Here is a 12,500-nt window from a genome sequence, read left to right on the forward strand (position 1 = left end):
AGTGAGTGAGTGAGTGAGTGAGTGAGTGAGTGAGTGTTTTATGGGGGGTGCTGGTATGCTTTTATCTGTGTGGTGTTTCATCCAGTTTTGTCTCTTGTCTGTCATTTATATCACAAGTGTACATGCATTAACAAATGTAACAAATTTGTTCAGAGTTTAATAGTGCTGTCATATGATCAGCGTGACATGTAGTGAAATTCTTGGTGCAAATTTTTCCCGCACAATTTATGATAAATGTGTATATATATATATATATAAGGAGTAGAAATAGAAAAAAAAAAACACAATTAAAAAAAAACACAATTTACAACACATTCAAATACACAATAAAATAGGAGAAAGAAGAAATATACTGAATGTACAAAGTATGCATATGAATATGAAATAGTGCACGATGACATTGTGCAGTAATGTTGACCTGCAACAGGCTGATGTTATAGAGGTGATAATATAATAATATGATAATGCAATAGTGTAATATTGCTTCGAGTGTGTGGTGTTGAATAGTGAAACGAGTCCTGGTGTTGTCCTTGGTTCAGGACACGTATGGCCTGGGGAAAGAAGCTCCTTCTCATTATCTCTGTTGTGGCCTTCAGGGAGCGGAAGCGTTTCCCTGACCGCAACAAAGAGGAGAGTCCATTATTAGGATGGCTGAGGTCTTTCAAGATCTTCCTGGCTTTGGTCCAGCTTCGTTTGCTGTAGATGGACTGCAGGTCAGGGAGTTTGATGTGGGTGATGCGCTCAGCTGATCGCACTCTTTGTAGTGCCAGTCTATCTTGTTTTGTGCAGTTTCCAAACCAGGCTGTGATGTTTCCTGTCAGGATGCTCTCAATGGTGCAGGTGTCTTTTAGCACCTTAGAGGGCAGTTTAAAGTCCTTTAAACGCCCGAGGTGGTAAAGACGCTGACGGGCCTTCTTCACCATGGTGTTAATGTGGCAGGTCCATGAAAGATCGTGTGAGATGTGTATGCCAAGATAACAGAAGCGGTCCACTCTCTCCACTGTGGCCATGTTGATCATAATGGGGTGGTAGTTCCTCGCCTGCTTTGTGCTGAAGTCCACTATCAGCTCCTTTGTCTTGCTGGCATTCAAAAGGAGGTTGTTCTCCTGGCACCAGTCCTCCAGGCCTTTGATCTCCTGCAGATAGGCCCTCTTGTCATTATCAGAGTTCAGGCCCATCACAACAGTGTCGCAAGCAAACTTGGCAGTGGTGGTGGAGTTGGAAGTGGCCACACAGTCATAAGTGTACAATGACTACAGCGTGGGGCTTAGAACACACCCCTGGGGGGCTGCAGTGCTGAGGGTGAGGGGGGTGAGACATGTCTGCCCACCCTTACTGCTTGCGGCCTGTCAGTCAGGAAGTTGGAGATACACTGATGCAGAGATGTGCTAAATTCTAGGTCCTCCAATTTGGTGGCGAGTTTAGAGGGAATTATTATTTTAAAAGCTGTAATCAACAAACTGCATTTTAACATGATTTCCCTTCCTCTTGTCCTGATGATCTAGGACTGTGTGAAGGAGATATGTGATGGCATCATCTGTTGAGCATCTTGGATGGTATGCGAACTGTAAGGGATCCAGGGTGTCAGATAGTGAGGAGGTGATGAAGTCTCTGACCAGTCTTTCAAAGAACTTCATCACAATTGAGGTCAGCGATACAGGACGATAGTCGTTAAGGTTGGGGTTTCTTCGGGACAGGAACAATAATGGACTGTTTAGAGCAGGTTTGAACACCTGTGCTAGCTGGTCAGCCCAGGCTCTGACGACCCGACCTGAGATTTCATCTGGTCCTGCTGCTTTCCTGATGTTCACTCACCGGAAAGCCTGTCTCACGTCGCACTCTGTGGTGGTGAACGCATTTCCAGCGTTAATGCTCTCCGCATACAAGCAGCCGTTATCACTATTGGCGCTGTCAGCACCGAAGCGAGCATAAAAAGTGTTCAGCTCATCTGCGAGAGAAACATCAGCATTTGCATTTGTGGGGGATGGTGTTTTAAAGTCTGTTATCGTTCTCAGTCACTGCCACAGGCTTCTAGAGCCACCCTGTTGAAACTGTGACTCCAATTTCTTCCCGTAGCACCGCATTGCCTCCCTCACCCACCGCTCTGCTTGTGTTGTGAGACGCGATTTTGTAATTGTCCATGTTCCCAGTGGCGAGCCCTGCTTTACAGGCAGCGGTGCAGGATGACAGAACATCCCGGATGGATTTATCCACCTTCGGGTTCTTGTTGGGAAACATTCTGATGGTGGTTTTGCAGACTGTATCATCTACCAGTTTCCCGATCGGTCCCACGACTGCTTCCGTGAACACGTTGATGTCATCAGAGCCGCGCCGGAACATGTCCCAATCTACGTCATCTAGAGCGTCTTGCAGAGTGGCCACTGATTGATCCGTCCATCATGTGACCTCCCTCTGAACCGGAGCTTCTTTTTTCAGCCTTTGTTTGTATTTAGGTTTGAGGAAGATGGCAACATGGTCTGATTTCCCAAATGGGGTGTAACAACGATCTAGAGTTCTGTTGCCTCTAGTAGGGCAGGTTATGTGTTGTTGTTTGGCGCCGTTAAAGTCCCCCTTCACAATGAGCGCAATGTCCCGGTGATGAGTCTGATGCACAATGAGAGCTTCATGTAGATCACATAAGGCAGTGTCCGTGTTAGCCTGAGGTGGTATATAAACGGTACTTACTATGATCGAGCTGAATTCTCGAGGAAGGTAAAAAGGGCGACATTTGATGGTCAGAAGCTCCAGGTTGGGTGTGCAAGATTTCCATCTTAGGAAACAAAACAAAACAAAATGTAGTAATATAATGTTTTAGAAACATTTTCCCAAAAATGATGTCCACAGAATAAACATTAATGCACTAAAATATCAGCAATTCAAGTAACATTTCCCAAAGTCCAAGTGGACGTTTGACTAAATAAAATAACTGTTTTCCGCATATTTACATTTACATTTATGCATTTGGCAGATGCTTTTATCCAAAGCGACTTACAGTGCACCTATTACAGGGACAATCCCCCCGGAGCAACCTGGAGTTAAGTGCCTTACTCAAGGACACAATGGTGGTGACTGTGGGGATCAAACCAGCAACCTTCTGATTACCAATGTATTATATAGAGCACTTATTACAGGGACAATCCCCCCGGAGCAACCTGGAGTTAAGTGTCTTACTCAAGGACACAATGGTGGTGGCTGTGAGGATCAAACCAGCAACCTTCTGAGTACCAGATTACCAGTTATGTGCTTAGACCACTACTCCACCATGATAGTAATCTGCAGGTAGACTGTGACTATCCACATTTCTACATCATGAATCATAAACCCAAGTTCATTATACACGTCAGGGTGTCAGCGTCAAGTGCCACTTTGAACTCCACATGAAAAGCGCTTGCAGGAAAAATTTCTCAATCTGCTTGTTTTGTACACAAATAGCATCAAATAAATCTCCAGCGTTTTATCACTAACAGGGAAGCGCTGTTGTGTTTATCAGTGACTCTAGGCGGACACATTACAGAAACACTCTTCCAAAAAGTGTTTATGCTGGTTTATGTCGTATTAGTGGTAAATGCGTTAATCGCAATTAAGAATAATTCACTAGATAAACTTTAATTAATTGCATGCGTTAATGTGTTAATTCTGACATCTTTAGTTTTCAAATGTATTAAATCAGCTACAAAGAGACAATTTACTTCACACCACACAGAAGTTACAATTCTGTCATCGTTCATTCAAAAAAAAAATTCTTTGGCTGAACTTGATTCAGTCGTGGACAGCAGTTTTACGTGTTTGAAATGTTTTTTTCTCAACTTAAAATTTCTACGTAATCTCAACGCAAACACTTTGTGTAGAAAGAACCTATTTGAATTGAGTAAACCCAACAAAGTTAGACATGGCAATGTAACTCAAACAAATATTTTATTTCTTTATGTACTAAGTAAGGGCGGCACGGTGGTGCAGCGGTTAGCACTGTCGCCTCACAGCAAGAAGGTTGTGGGTTCAAACCCTGGTTGCCCCGGCCTTTCTGTGTGGAGTTTGCATGTTCTCCCCGTGTCTGCGTGGGTTCTCTCCGGGTACTCCGGCTTCCTCCCACCATCCAAAAGACATGCAGGCTAGGTTAATTGGTGTCTCCAAAAAAATTGCCCTAGGTGTGGATGTGGATGTGAGTGTATGTCTGTCTATGTGTGGCCCTGCGATGGACTGGCGACCTGTCCAGGGTGTCCCCCGCCTTTCGCCCAATGTTAGCTGGGATAGGCTCCAGCCCCCCGCGATCCTGTACACAGGATAAGCGGTTGACGATGGATGGATGGATGGATGGATGGATGGATGTACTAAGTAGTGAAAGTGAATGTTAGTAACCCTCAATACTCAACGTAACATAAGTATAATTTAACTTTATATTAATCTTGCACAAAATGACATAAAATAACACTTAATGCCTCCTACACACTACACGACTTTCAAAGACATCGGATCGTAGTAGCGTTGATATTACACAACTGTCTGTCCTGTCACTGAAGTCGTGGCGTTTTCAAATTACACTGTGTGAACACATTACAAAACAATTCACTATTGACAAATCCCCGACGTAATTTGGAGGCAGAGTAAATGCGAGAAGTGATACGAGATACGAAACCTAATGCATGATCATATGTTATGCATTTCAGAATATGATGTTGATGTTTTTAATCATATATTTTATTGGTTGCAATATGAAAAAGTTCCTCCTACTGAAAAATCGACATATTTGCTGGCCTGATGGTCCAAGAGAATTGGTGATTTCTCTCCACCGGTTGTGGGACAGTTCAGAGGAAACATCTAATCTGGTGTTCCTGCCAATGTTCCACTAATCTTTCCTCCATTTCTTTGGTCCAATGAGACTTTCTTGATGCCGCTAGTTGATGTTCTGTTGCAGGTACATCAGGACTCCTCCCACTGAAACTTCCCGCCCTGTTTCAACACATAGTACTTCTGTTCTCAATCACAGAAAATGCTGCATGACAAAATCACCACATGCTTGATGTTTAATATACTGACAAAGTGTCTTGATATCAGTTAATGTTTAGGCGGGTCAGTAAATCATATCTCTGTCCTGTGTGTTTCTGGTGCAGGTTTGATTGACGGCTACACAGGAGAGCGTTTGGGTCTAGAGCAGCAGATCCGCGAGCGAGCAGATCTTCAGCTGCACTTCGAGCAGGAGCTGCACGTGACCAGCAGTCGTCTGCGTGAACTCGAGCAGGAGAGACTGCAAATACAGCAGGAGAGAGAGCTGCTGTCACGGCAACAAGACGCCATGAGAGACGGGGCGGGGTCCCAAGAGCTGCGTATGTCACATGACTTTCACTATATATTCACTGTTCATACAGTGTGATTGGTTTATATATCAGATATAACATATTTATTTATGATGGGTTTTTATCAGTATTCATTCTGATGGCCTGTTCACACTAAGGATGCATTTTACAGCATACAGATGTTAAATCGAAACAGATCAGACCCGTTTACACCCAGTGTTGAAATGTTTTAATAAATTAATATCCGAAATATTTTATTAGGTTGTGCATTGTCTTTTTCATAGTCAGTATGTTTGTCTTATTTCTAGTAAACATGTCTAAGCATCCTTAAAACATGACAAATATAACTGAGAACAGAATCCCATAAGATCCATATAGTAAACAATAATTATACAAATTTAGTCGTTTTTTTTTGTTTAAGCATAAACATTACTAAATCATTACTGGGATCATTGACAAACGTTGTTTCTGATGTTATAAATATGAGAAATCTTTAAAAGAAATCTAGTTTAAAATACGTGTTAAGTTCGTTGTAATGTAATTTTTGTGTCCATGGTGGTGCTGAAAAACTCTTATAGCGTTTTCTACATATTTTTAATGACTTTAAACATGTAAAGTGGAGTAACCACCAAGTAAAAGGTGTTAAAATACTTTCCTTGCACCTTGAATACTTGAGTGTGCACAGCTTAGTCATTCAATAAAAAAAGTGTTCAGATTTACAACCATAAAAATCTAATTAAATACAAATTTATTGCATTTTTTTCTCAAGAATATGTGTTCTCATGGTGCCCCACGTGACCTGAACAAAATTAGCTTTTTTTAAAACAAACAAATGTCAAAATATTGATATTTAATGACATAATAAAATGACTAAATAATTATGAATTAAAAGATAAATGAATAATTTTTATTTTTTATTTTTTTTGCCCACCTGAATACAACCAGAATATTTATTTTACTCACAGGTAGAAATATAGCAAGTAACAGCTAAATATATGTCTTTGACAATTATGTTGGTGTTGATTATATGCAGTGTTTTCGCTTATAACTTTACAAAGAAATAAACAGAGCATAAAATATGACATAACATTATTTAGAGTCTGTGATTATCTTTCAATCGAGTCCACACACAAGATAATCAGATGTATAGATCATTAGATAATCCACATGAAGCACAATGTTACATATGACCACCAGGAGATGGCGCCAAATACACGACACAGACTCAATGATGACTCAAATGACACAGAATGAAACTCATTCTGTGAAATCTCATGACTAAAATCATGTGTGCATGCTATGCAAACCTTTAGTCATTGTTGTGTTTGCATGTGTAATTAGTTCTTATGTACAATTATTATCTTTTATTTGTTTGGAGATGTTTTTGGACACTGATAAACTGTTTTTGTTATGTATTAAATGCATGTTTAATTAGTTATTGAAAACTTTTGCTTACTTAGTTGTATAAACACAAATGTTTTCTCTGATTGGGAACAAAACAAAAGCAGTTTTTCGGAGCCACCTTATTTACATACAGAGATATATAATGACAAATAATAAAAATAAGGGAAAAAAATACAAATTTTGGCAAAAAAAAAATGTTTTGTTGATTCTTAGGCTGAGAGTCTCATAATGTATCATAATCTAAAATAAAAAAGTGGTGCGTTCAAGTAATTGCATTTTTTATGTATTTTCGAATAATTTAATAGATCAAGACTTCTCAAGTACATTTATCCTGTGTTGAGGATGTTTAGATATTTTTAACTGAACACCAACAAAATGACTGATTAAAATATGAGTTTATATTCACAAAATAGCTCAACCTTGTATTAAATAATATACTAATGTAAAGTATATATAATACCATATATTACCCTATTTGCCACTTGAACTATCCGACTATTTTACTTCGTTCCAGGAGAGCGATATACATTCGATTTTGGCAAGTTTTGCATAAAAGCAAATGAATGACTGAAGCTCATTTCACTCTTACTCTAATGTTCAAACTTACACACTGACAAAAACGTTCTTCTCGCTCAGTGTTAGTTTGTGTTTGACTATTGTCAGTCTTGGTGTAAACAGGCCTTCAGATGTCCGTTTATCTGCTGTTTGTATGTTTACAGGTCCAGTAAATAAAGTGCCAAATTCCCCACAGGAGATTTTTCCATGTCTTCACGTGTCACTTGTTTCTGCCTTCTTTCCTGCTGTATTTGCATGATGAACGTGTTGTTTATACTCTCTCTTTCCTCAGGACTAGTTGAAGCTGCTATTGATGCAGCACCTGAAGCAGGTGTGTGTGTGTGTTCACCTGCAGCATGGCCGGCACGCTGTGTTTCACTGTCTGATTGATCGATTGTTTGACAGGCACTGATCAATAAACATGTAACAGCAGCTCGGAGCTTTGCTTGCTTTTGGCTCCCACTGATCCACTAACTAACCGCTGCTTCGTCTGGTTAAACTCACTGGTTTAATTTAACATCACATTCTGTGTCTGGTGCAAACACACTAGCATGGGTTAACTGGTGCTGGTAACTACGATTAATCTCCTAATTGAACAACCATCTCTACCTGTGACGTGAACAGACTCAACAGTGCTCAACAGTAAGCGGTCACAGTTCTAGCGACTTGGGTTATGGAAGTATTTTACAGAAAGGTTTTTGATCATCTGAAAAAGAGAGCTTGATCTCATGAAAATTAAATAACTGTGGCGACATTTTTGCGAAAAGACATTACACATTTAATTACACATACACTCACCTAAAGGATTATTAGGAACACCTGTTCAATTTCTCATTAATGCAATTATCTAATCAACCAATCACATGACAGTTGCTTCAATGCATTTAGGGGTGTGGTCCTGGTCAAGACAATCTCCTGAACTCCAAACTGAATGTCAGAATGGGAAAGAAAGGTGATTTAAGCAATTTTGAGCGTGGCATGGTTGTTGGTGCCAGACGGGCCGGTCTGAGTATTTCACAATCTGCTCAGTTACTGGGATTTTCACGCACAACCATTTCTAGGGTTTACAAAGAATGGTGTGAAAAGGAAAAACATCCAGTATGCGGCAGTCCTGTGGGCTGAAAATGCCTTGTTGATGCTAGAGGTCAGAGGAGAATGGGCCGACTGATTCAAGCTGATAGAAGAGCAACTTTGCCTGAAATAACCACTCGTTACAACCGAGGTATGCAGCAAAGCATTTGTGAAGCCACAACACGCACAACCTTGAGGCGGATGGGCTACAACAGCAGAAGACCCCACCGGGTACCACTCATCTCCACTACAAATAGGAAAAAGAGGCTACAATTTGCAAGAGCTCACCAAAATTGGACAGTTGAAGACTGGAAAAATGTTGCCTGGTCTGATGAGTCTCGATTTCTGTTGAGACATTCAGATGGTAGAGTCAGAATTTGGCGTAAACAGAATGAGAACATGGATCCATCATGCCTTGTTACCACTGTGCAGGCTGGTGGTGGTGGTGTAATGGTGTGGGGGATGTTTTCTTGGCACACTTTAGGCCCCTTAGTGCCAATTGGGCATCGTTTAAATGCCACGGCCTACCTGAGCATTGTTTCTGACCATGTCCTTCCCTTTATGGCCACCATGTACCCATCCTCTGATGGCTACTTCCAGCAGGATAATGCACCATGTCACAAAGCTCGAATCATTTCAAATTGGTTTCTTGAACATGACAATGAGTTCACTGTACTAAAATGGCCCCCACAGTCACCAGATCTCAACCCAATAGAGCATCTTTGGGATGTGGTGGAACGGGAGCTTCGTACCCTGGATGTGCATCCCACAAATCTCCATCAACTGCAAGATGCTATCCTATCAATATGGGCCAACATTTCTAAAGAATGCTTTCAGCACCTTGTTGAATCAATGCCACGTAGAATTAAGGCAGTTCTGAAGGCGAAAGGGGGTCAAACACAGTATTAGTATGTGTTCCTAATAATCCTTTAGGTGAGTGTATATCGCGGCAGTTCTGAGGTGAAATGTCCACTGTGGGGCGCTAAAAGCGAGTTAAATGTTCGATGATGCTCTATTGAGTTTAAATAAACAAAAACATCCCTCAACTGATCAAATGTGAGATGAAAAACACAACCACGTCATTTTGTGGTGCTACTATGACACTTTCGACTCACGTGTGGACTTGCGTGATCTCTCAGTCGAGCTAACGCACAATTTAATCACACTTGAACAAGCTTGTAAATGTAGTTGATTATGTAATGCAAATGTTAAAATGAGTCATGCGCTATAGTAAGTGTTTAGATGTCATAAGAGAGCATTGTGTGAGGAACAGAGCGTAATTATAATCTGCCGTTTTACTCGTGATTTGTGTGAAAGTGAATAGAAGTCGTCGTTGTTTTAGCGCTTCTAGTGTTCACAAGAAACTGATGCGATACGTACAATCAACAACGTAAAATATTCAAAACATTTTCACTATACAATTTTAACGACTTTTAACGATTGTCTTGTATACGCTAATACTGTTACATAACCATGTTAACTTATGTTAGCTAGGTAACTAGTTAATGATAGCTAACATTACGTAGCAAAGTACTGAATAAACTAAAGGCTAAATAAACTCACTACAACACCGCTAGTCGCGATTCCTGTTTACATTATTACAACGACTTCTGGATGGAGGTAATGATTCCGATTAATGGTTCCGATAGTTGCGTTTTGGCTGATAGTTACCGATAGTTTTTTCATAATTTCGTCATTTCAAAATAAAAGTCCCTGGTGTGTTTCGGGCTTGTTTATACTTAAAAGCTGCGTTATGCACCAAATCTTCATTTTGTGTCGAGCAAAAAAATGCATCTGGGATTTTATACATATTGAACTCTTTGTCTTTGCGTGCCATAATAAAGAAAGAATAAAACATTCGGTAAATTGACTGTAAAAACCATCGGCCGATTAATCGGTTATCAGCCTTCTCCACCACCTTAGTTATCGGTATCGGCCAAATCCACTATCAGTCAACCCTCTACTTTTGGATTGCACTATGTCAAGCAGATAGTACTGTAAGGTTTATGCGTTATTGCTAAAAAACTATTTCTCTTTAGAGTTTCTAAATGTTATTTTTACCTCTGTAACCCAACTGTTGAGATCTAGTTACATCAACGTCATTAAAACTAGCGATACCAGTGGAAAATTTGACTCACATTAGATCTTTGAGTAATCAGGGGATGGTTGTTCATTGACGAACGCATTTTTTTTTTTTCATTTCTATTCTTTGCTTTTGCACTCTTATGCTCCTCCCACTCTACCATGACATCATTGGGTTTGTCCCACCCTCTCCCCGTACTGCACTGTGGGTTGGTGGTTACAGGCAGTGTTGGGTAACGTTACTTTTAAAATTAACTCGTTAGTCTATTGCGTTACTACTTGAAAAAGTAACTAAATTAGTTAAAAAGTTACTTTTTATGGAAAGTAAAGCGTTACGTTACTTTTACGTTATTTTTGCGTTACTTTTTTCTCACCGCCACTCTCTCTTCTGCTGTGCATTCGATACAAATACAAGATATATGTAGAGACATTGCAGGTCATGCTAGCTACTGTACAACACTCGTCAAAACAACATACTAAACAAACCGATATTTAGAACTTTGCTCGGAGCCACTGATCCAGAGTCAGCTTTTCTCATCCCATTCTCCTAGTTACGGGGAGCTGTAACACGGAGCAGTTCGGCTGCATAAGCGAGTATTTCACCCTGTATATCATGTCGTGGCCAGTGGAAGACTAGTCTTATAATCCATCAGCATAAATGCATTTACACATGCTTTAACACAGAGCAGTTCGGATGCAAACTGATCCTGGAGAGGTATTTACGGGCAGCTTGAAAACAAAGCAATTAAGATTCACAAACAGTCAGCGATCATTTCACGTTGTATGTATCTGTATAATCATGCTGTGACCACGGGAAGACTTCTCCGGCTTATGCCTGTGCTATATTATACCACGAAAATGTGTGTTCACACGCTTTTAAATGCAGCCTACATGAATCAATCGTGAGAATCAAAGTATCATTTACTCAAATGTAAAAATTTGTCATGCCCAATTCCCAATGCACTCTTAAGTCCTCAAGTGGCGTAGCGAATCTCAGTTGCGTCCACGTCTGAGACGTCAATCCGCGCAACTTATCACGTGACTTGTTGAGCGCGTTACCGCGGAGACGTAGCACGTGTGGAGGCTTCACGCTATTCTCCGCAGCATCCACACACAACTCACCACACGCCCCACCGAGAGCGAAAACCACATTATAGTGACCACGAGGAGGTTACCCCATGACTCAATTTACCCTAGCAACCTGGCCAATTTGGTTGCTTAGGAGACCCGACTGGAGTTAGCACGCCCTGATTCAAACTCACGACTCCAGGTGTGATAGTCATATAATAAATATTGCATTACTTTACTCGTTACTCGAAAAAGTAATCTGATAACGTAACACATGTTACTTTTACCGCGTTACCCCCAACACTGGTTACAGGATCATGTGATCATGTGTCACACAGGAATGGAGGATTGTGGGAATGGTGAAATGATTCTTCTGATGTGCCATTTTGTTGAAGGATGCAAAAATGGAGAATTGATGCAGAGAACATTTGTTAATGTCCGAGAAGATGTTTTACATTGTGACATTATTTTCATGACAATTAAACACGTTTCATTACTGTAATCCATGTGGGTGTTCAGATTTCTTTGGATTTTGGTGTGAAAAAAGTCATGATTGAATCTCTGAAGCGGCTCCATTTCTGCATCAATCAAACTCCTCCATCTGCGTCTCCTCGTCTCTCCTCACGTGTGAGTGTGTGACTGTTCTCAGATCTGCTGGAGGAGACGGAGAAGCTGATGGCGGAGAAGGTGGCGGTGCAGCGGCAGGCACAGAAGGACAGCGACGAGCTGCAGCTGCAGGTGAGACAGCTGGAGGCGGAGCTTGAGGAGCAGGTGAGCCGTCTGCAGGAGCTGCAGGAGCTGCACAGGACTGAAGGAGCTGACCTCAGACAACAGATACAGGCCTTGGAGAAACAGCTCGAGAACAACCGCAGGTTCATGGACGTAAGTGTCTTTACCTGGAAACTGTTGCTTTCCCATCAGGCAGGGGTAATTAGTTTGGTTAGGTTGAGAAGTGTGCTGTAGTATGTCATCAGTATGGGTGGAGTTTGATGCGTTTGTGTGTTTGTGTTGACCCGTCAGGAGCAGGCA

The 12,500-nt window shown here is 41.0% G+C and overlaps 1 protein-coding gene across 1 annotated transcript in view; it reads left to right on the plus strand.

Annotated features, from left to right (window-relative positions):
* Positions 1-12,500, plus strand: part of akap9 (A kinase (PRKA) anchor protein 9) — a 135,828-nt gene that overhangs the window by 77,193 nt on the left and 46,135 nt on the right. Inside the window, exons 21-24 of the mRNA XM_052093451.1 lie at positions 5,109-5,321; positions 7,543-7,581; positions 12,121-12,353; positions 12,492-12,500. The exon at positions 12,492-12,500 is cut by the window's right edge and continues 111 nt beyond it. Coding sequence (XP_051949411.1) covers positions 5,109-5,321; positions 7,543-7,581; positions 12,121-12,353; positions 12,492-12,500 — 494 coding nt within the window. The remainder of the gene's footprint in view (positions 1-5,108; positions 5,322-7,542; positions 7,582-12,120; positions 12,354-12,491) is intronic.

The sequence above is a fragment of the Xyrauchen texanus genome, chromosome 26 (assembly GCF_025860055.1).
Source record: "Xyrauchen texanus isolate HMW12.3.18 chromosome 26, RBS_HiC_50CHRs, whole genome shotgun sequence".
Taxonomy (NCBI): Eukaryota; Metazoa; Chordata; class Actinopteri; order Cypriniformes; family Catostomidae; genus Xyrauchen; species Xyrauchen texanus.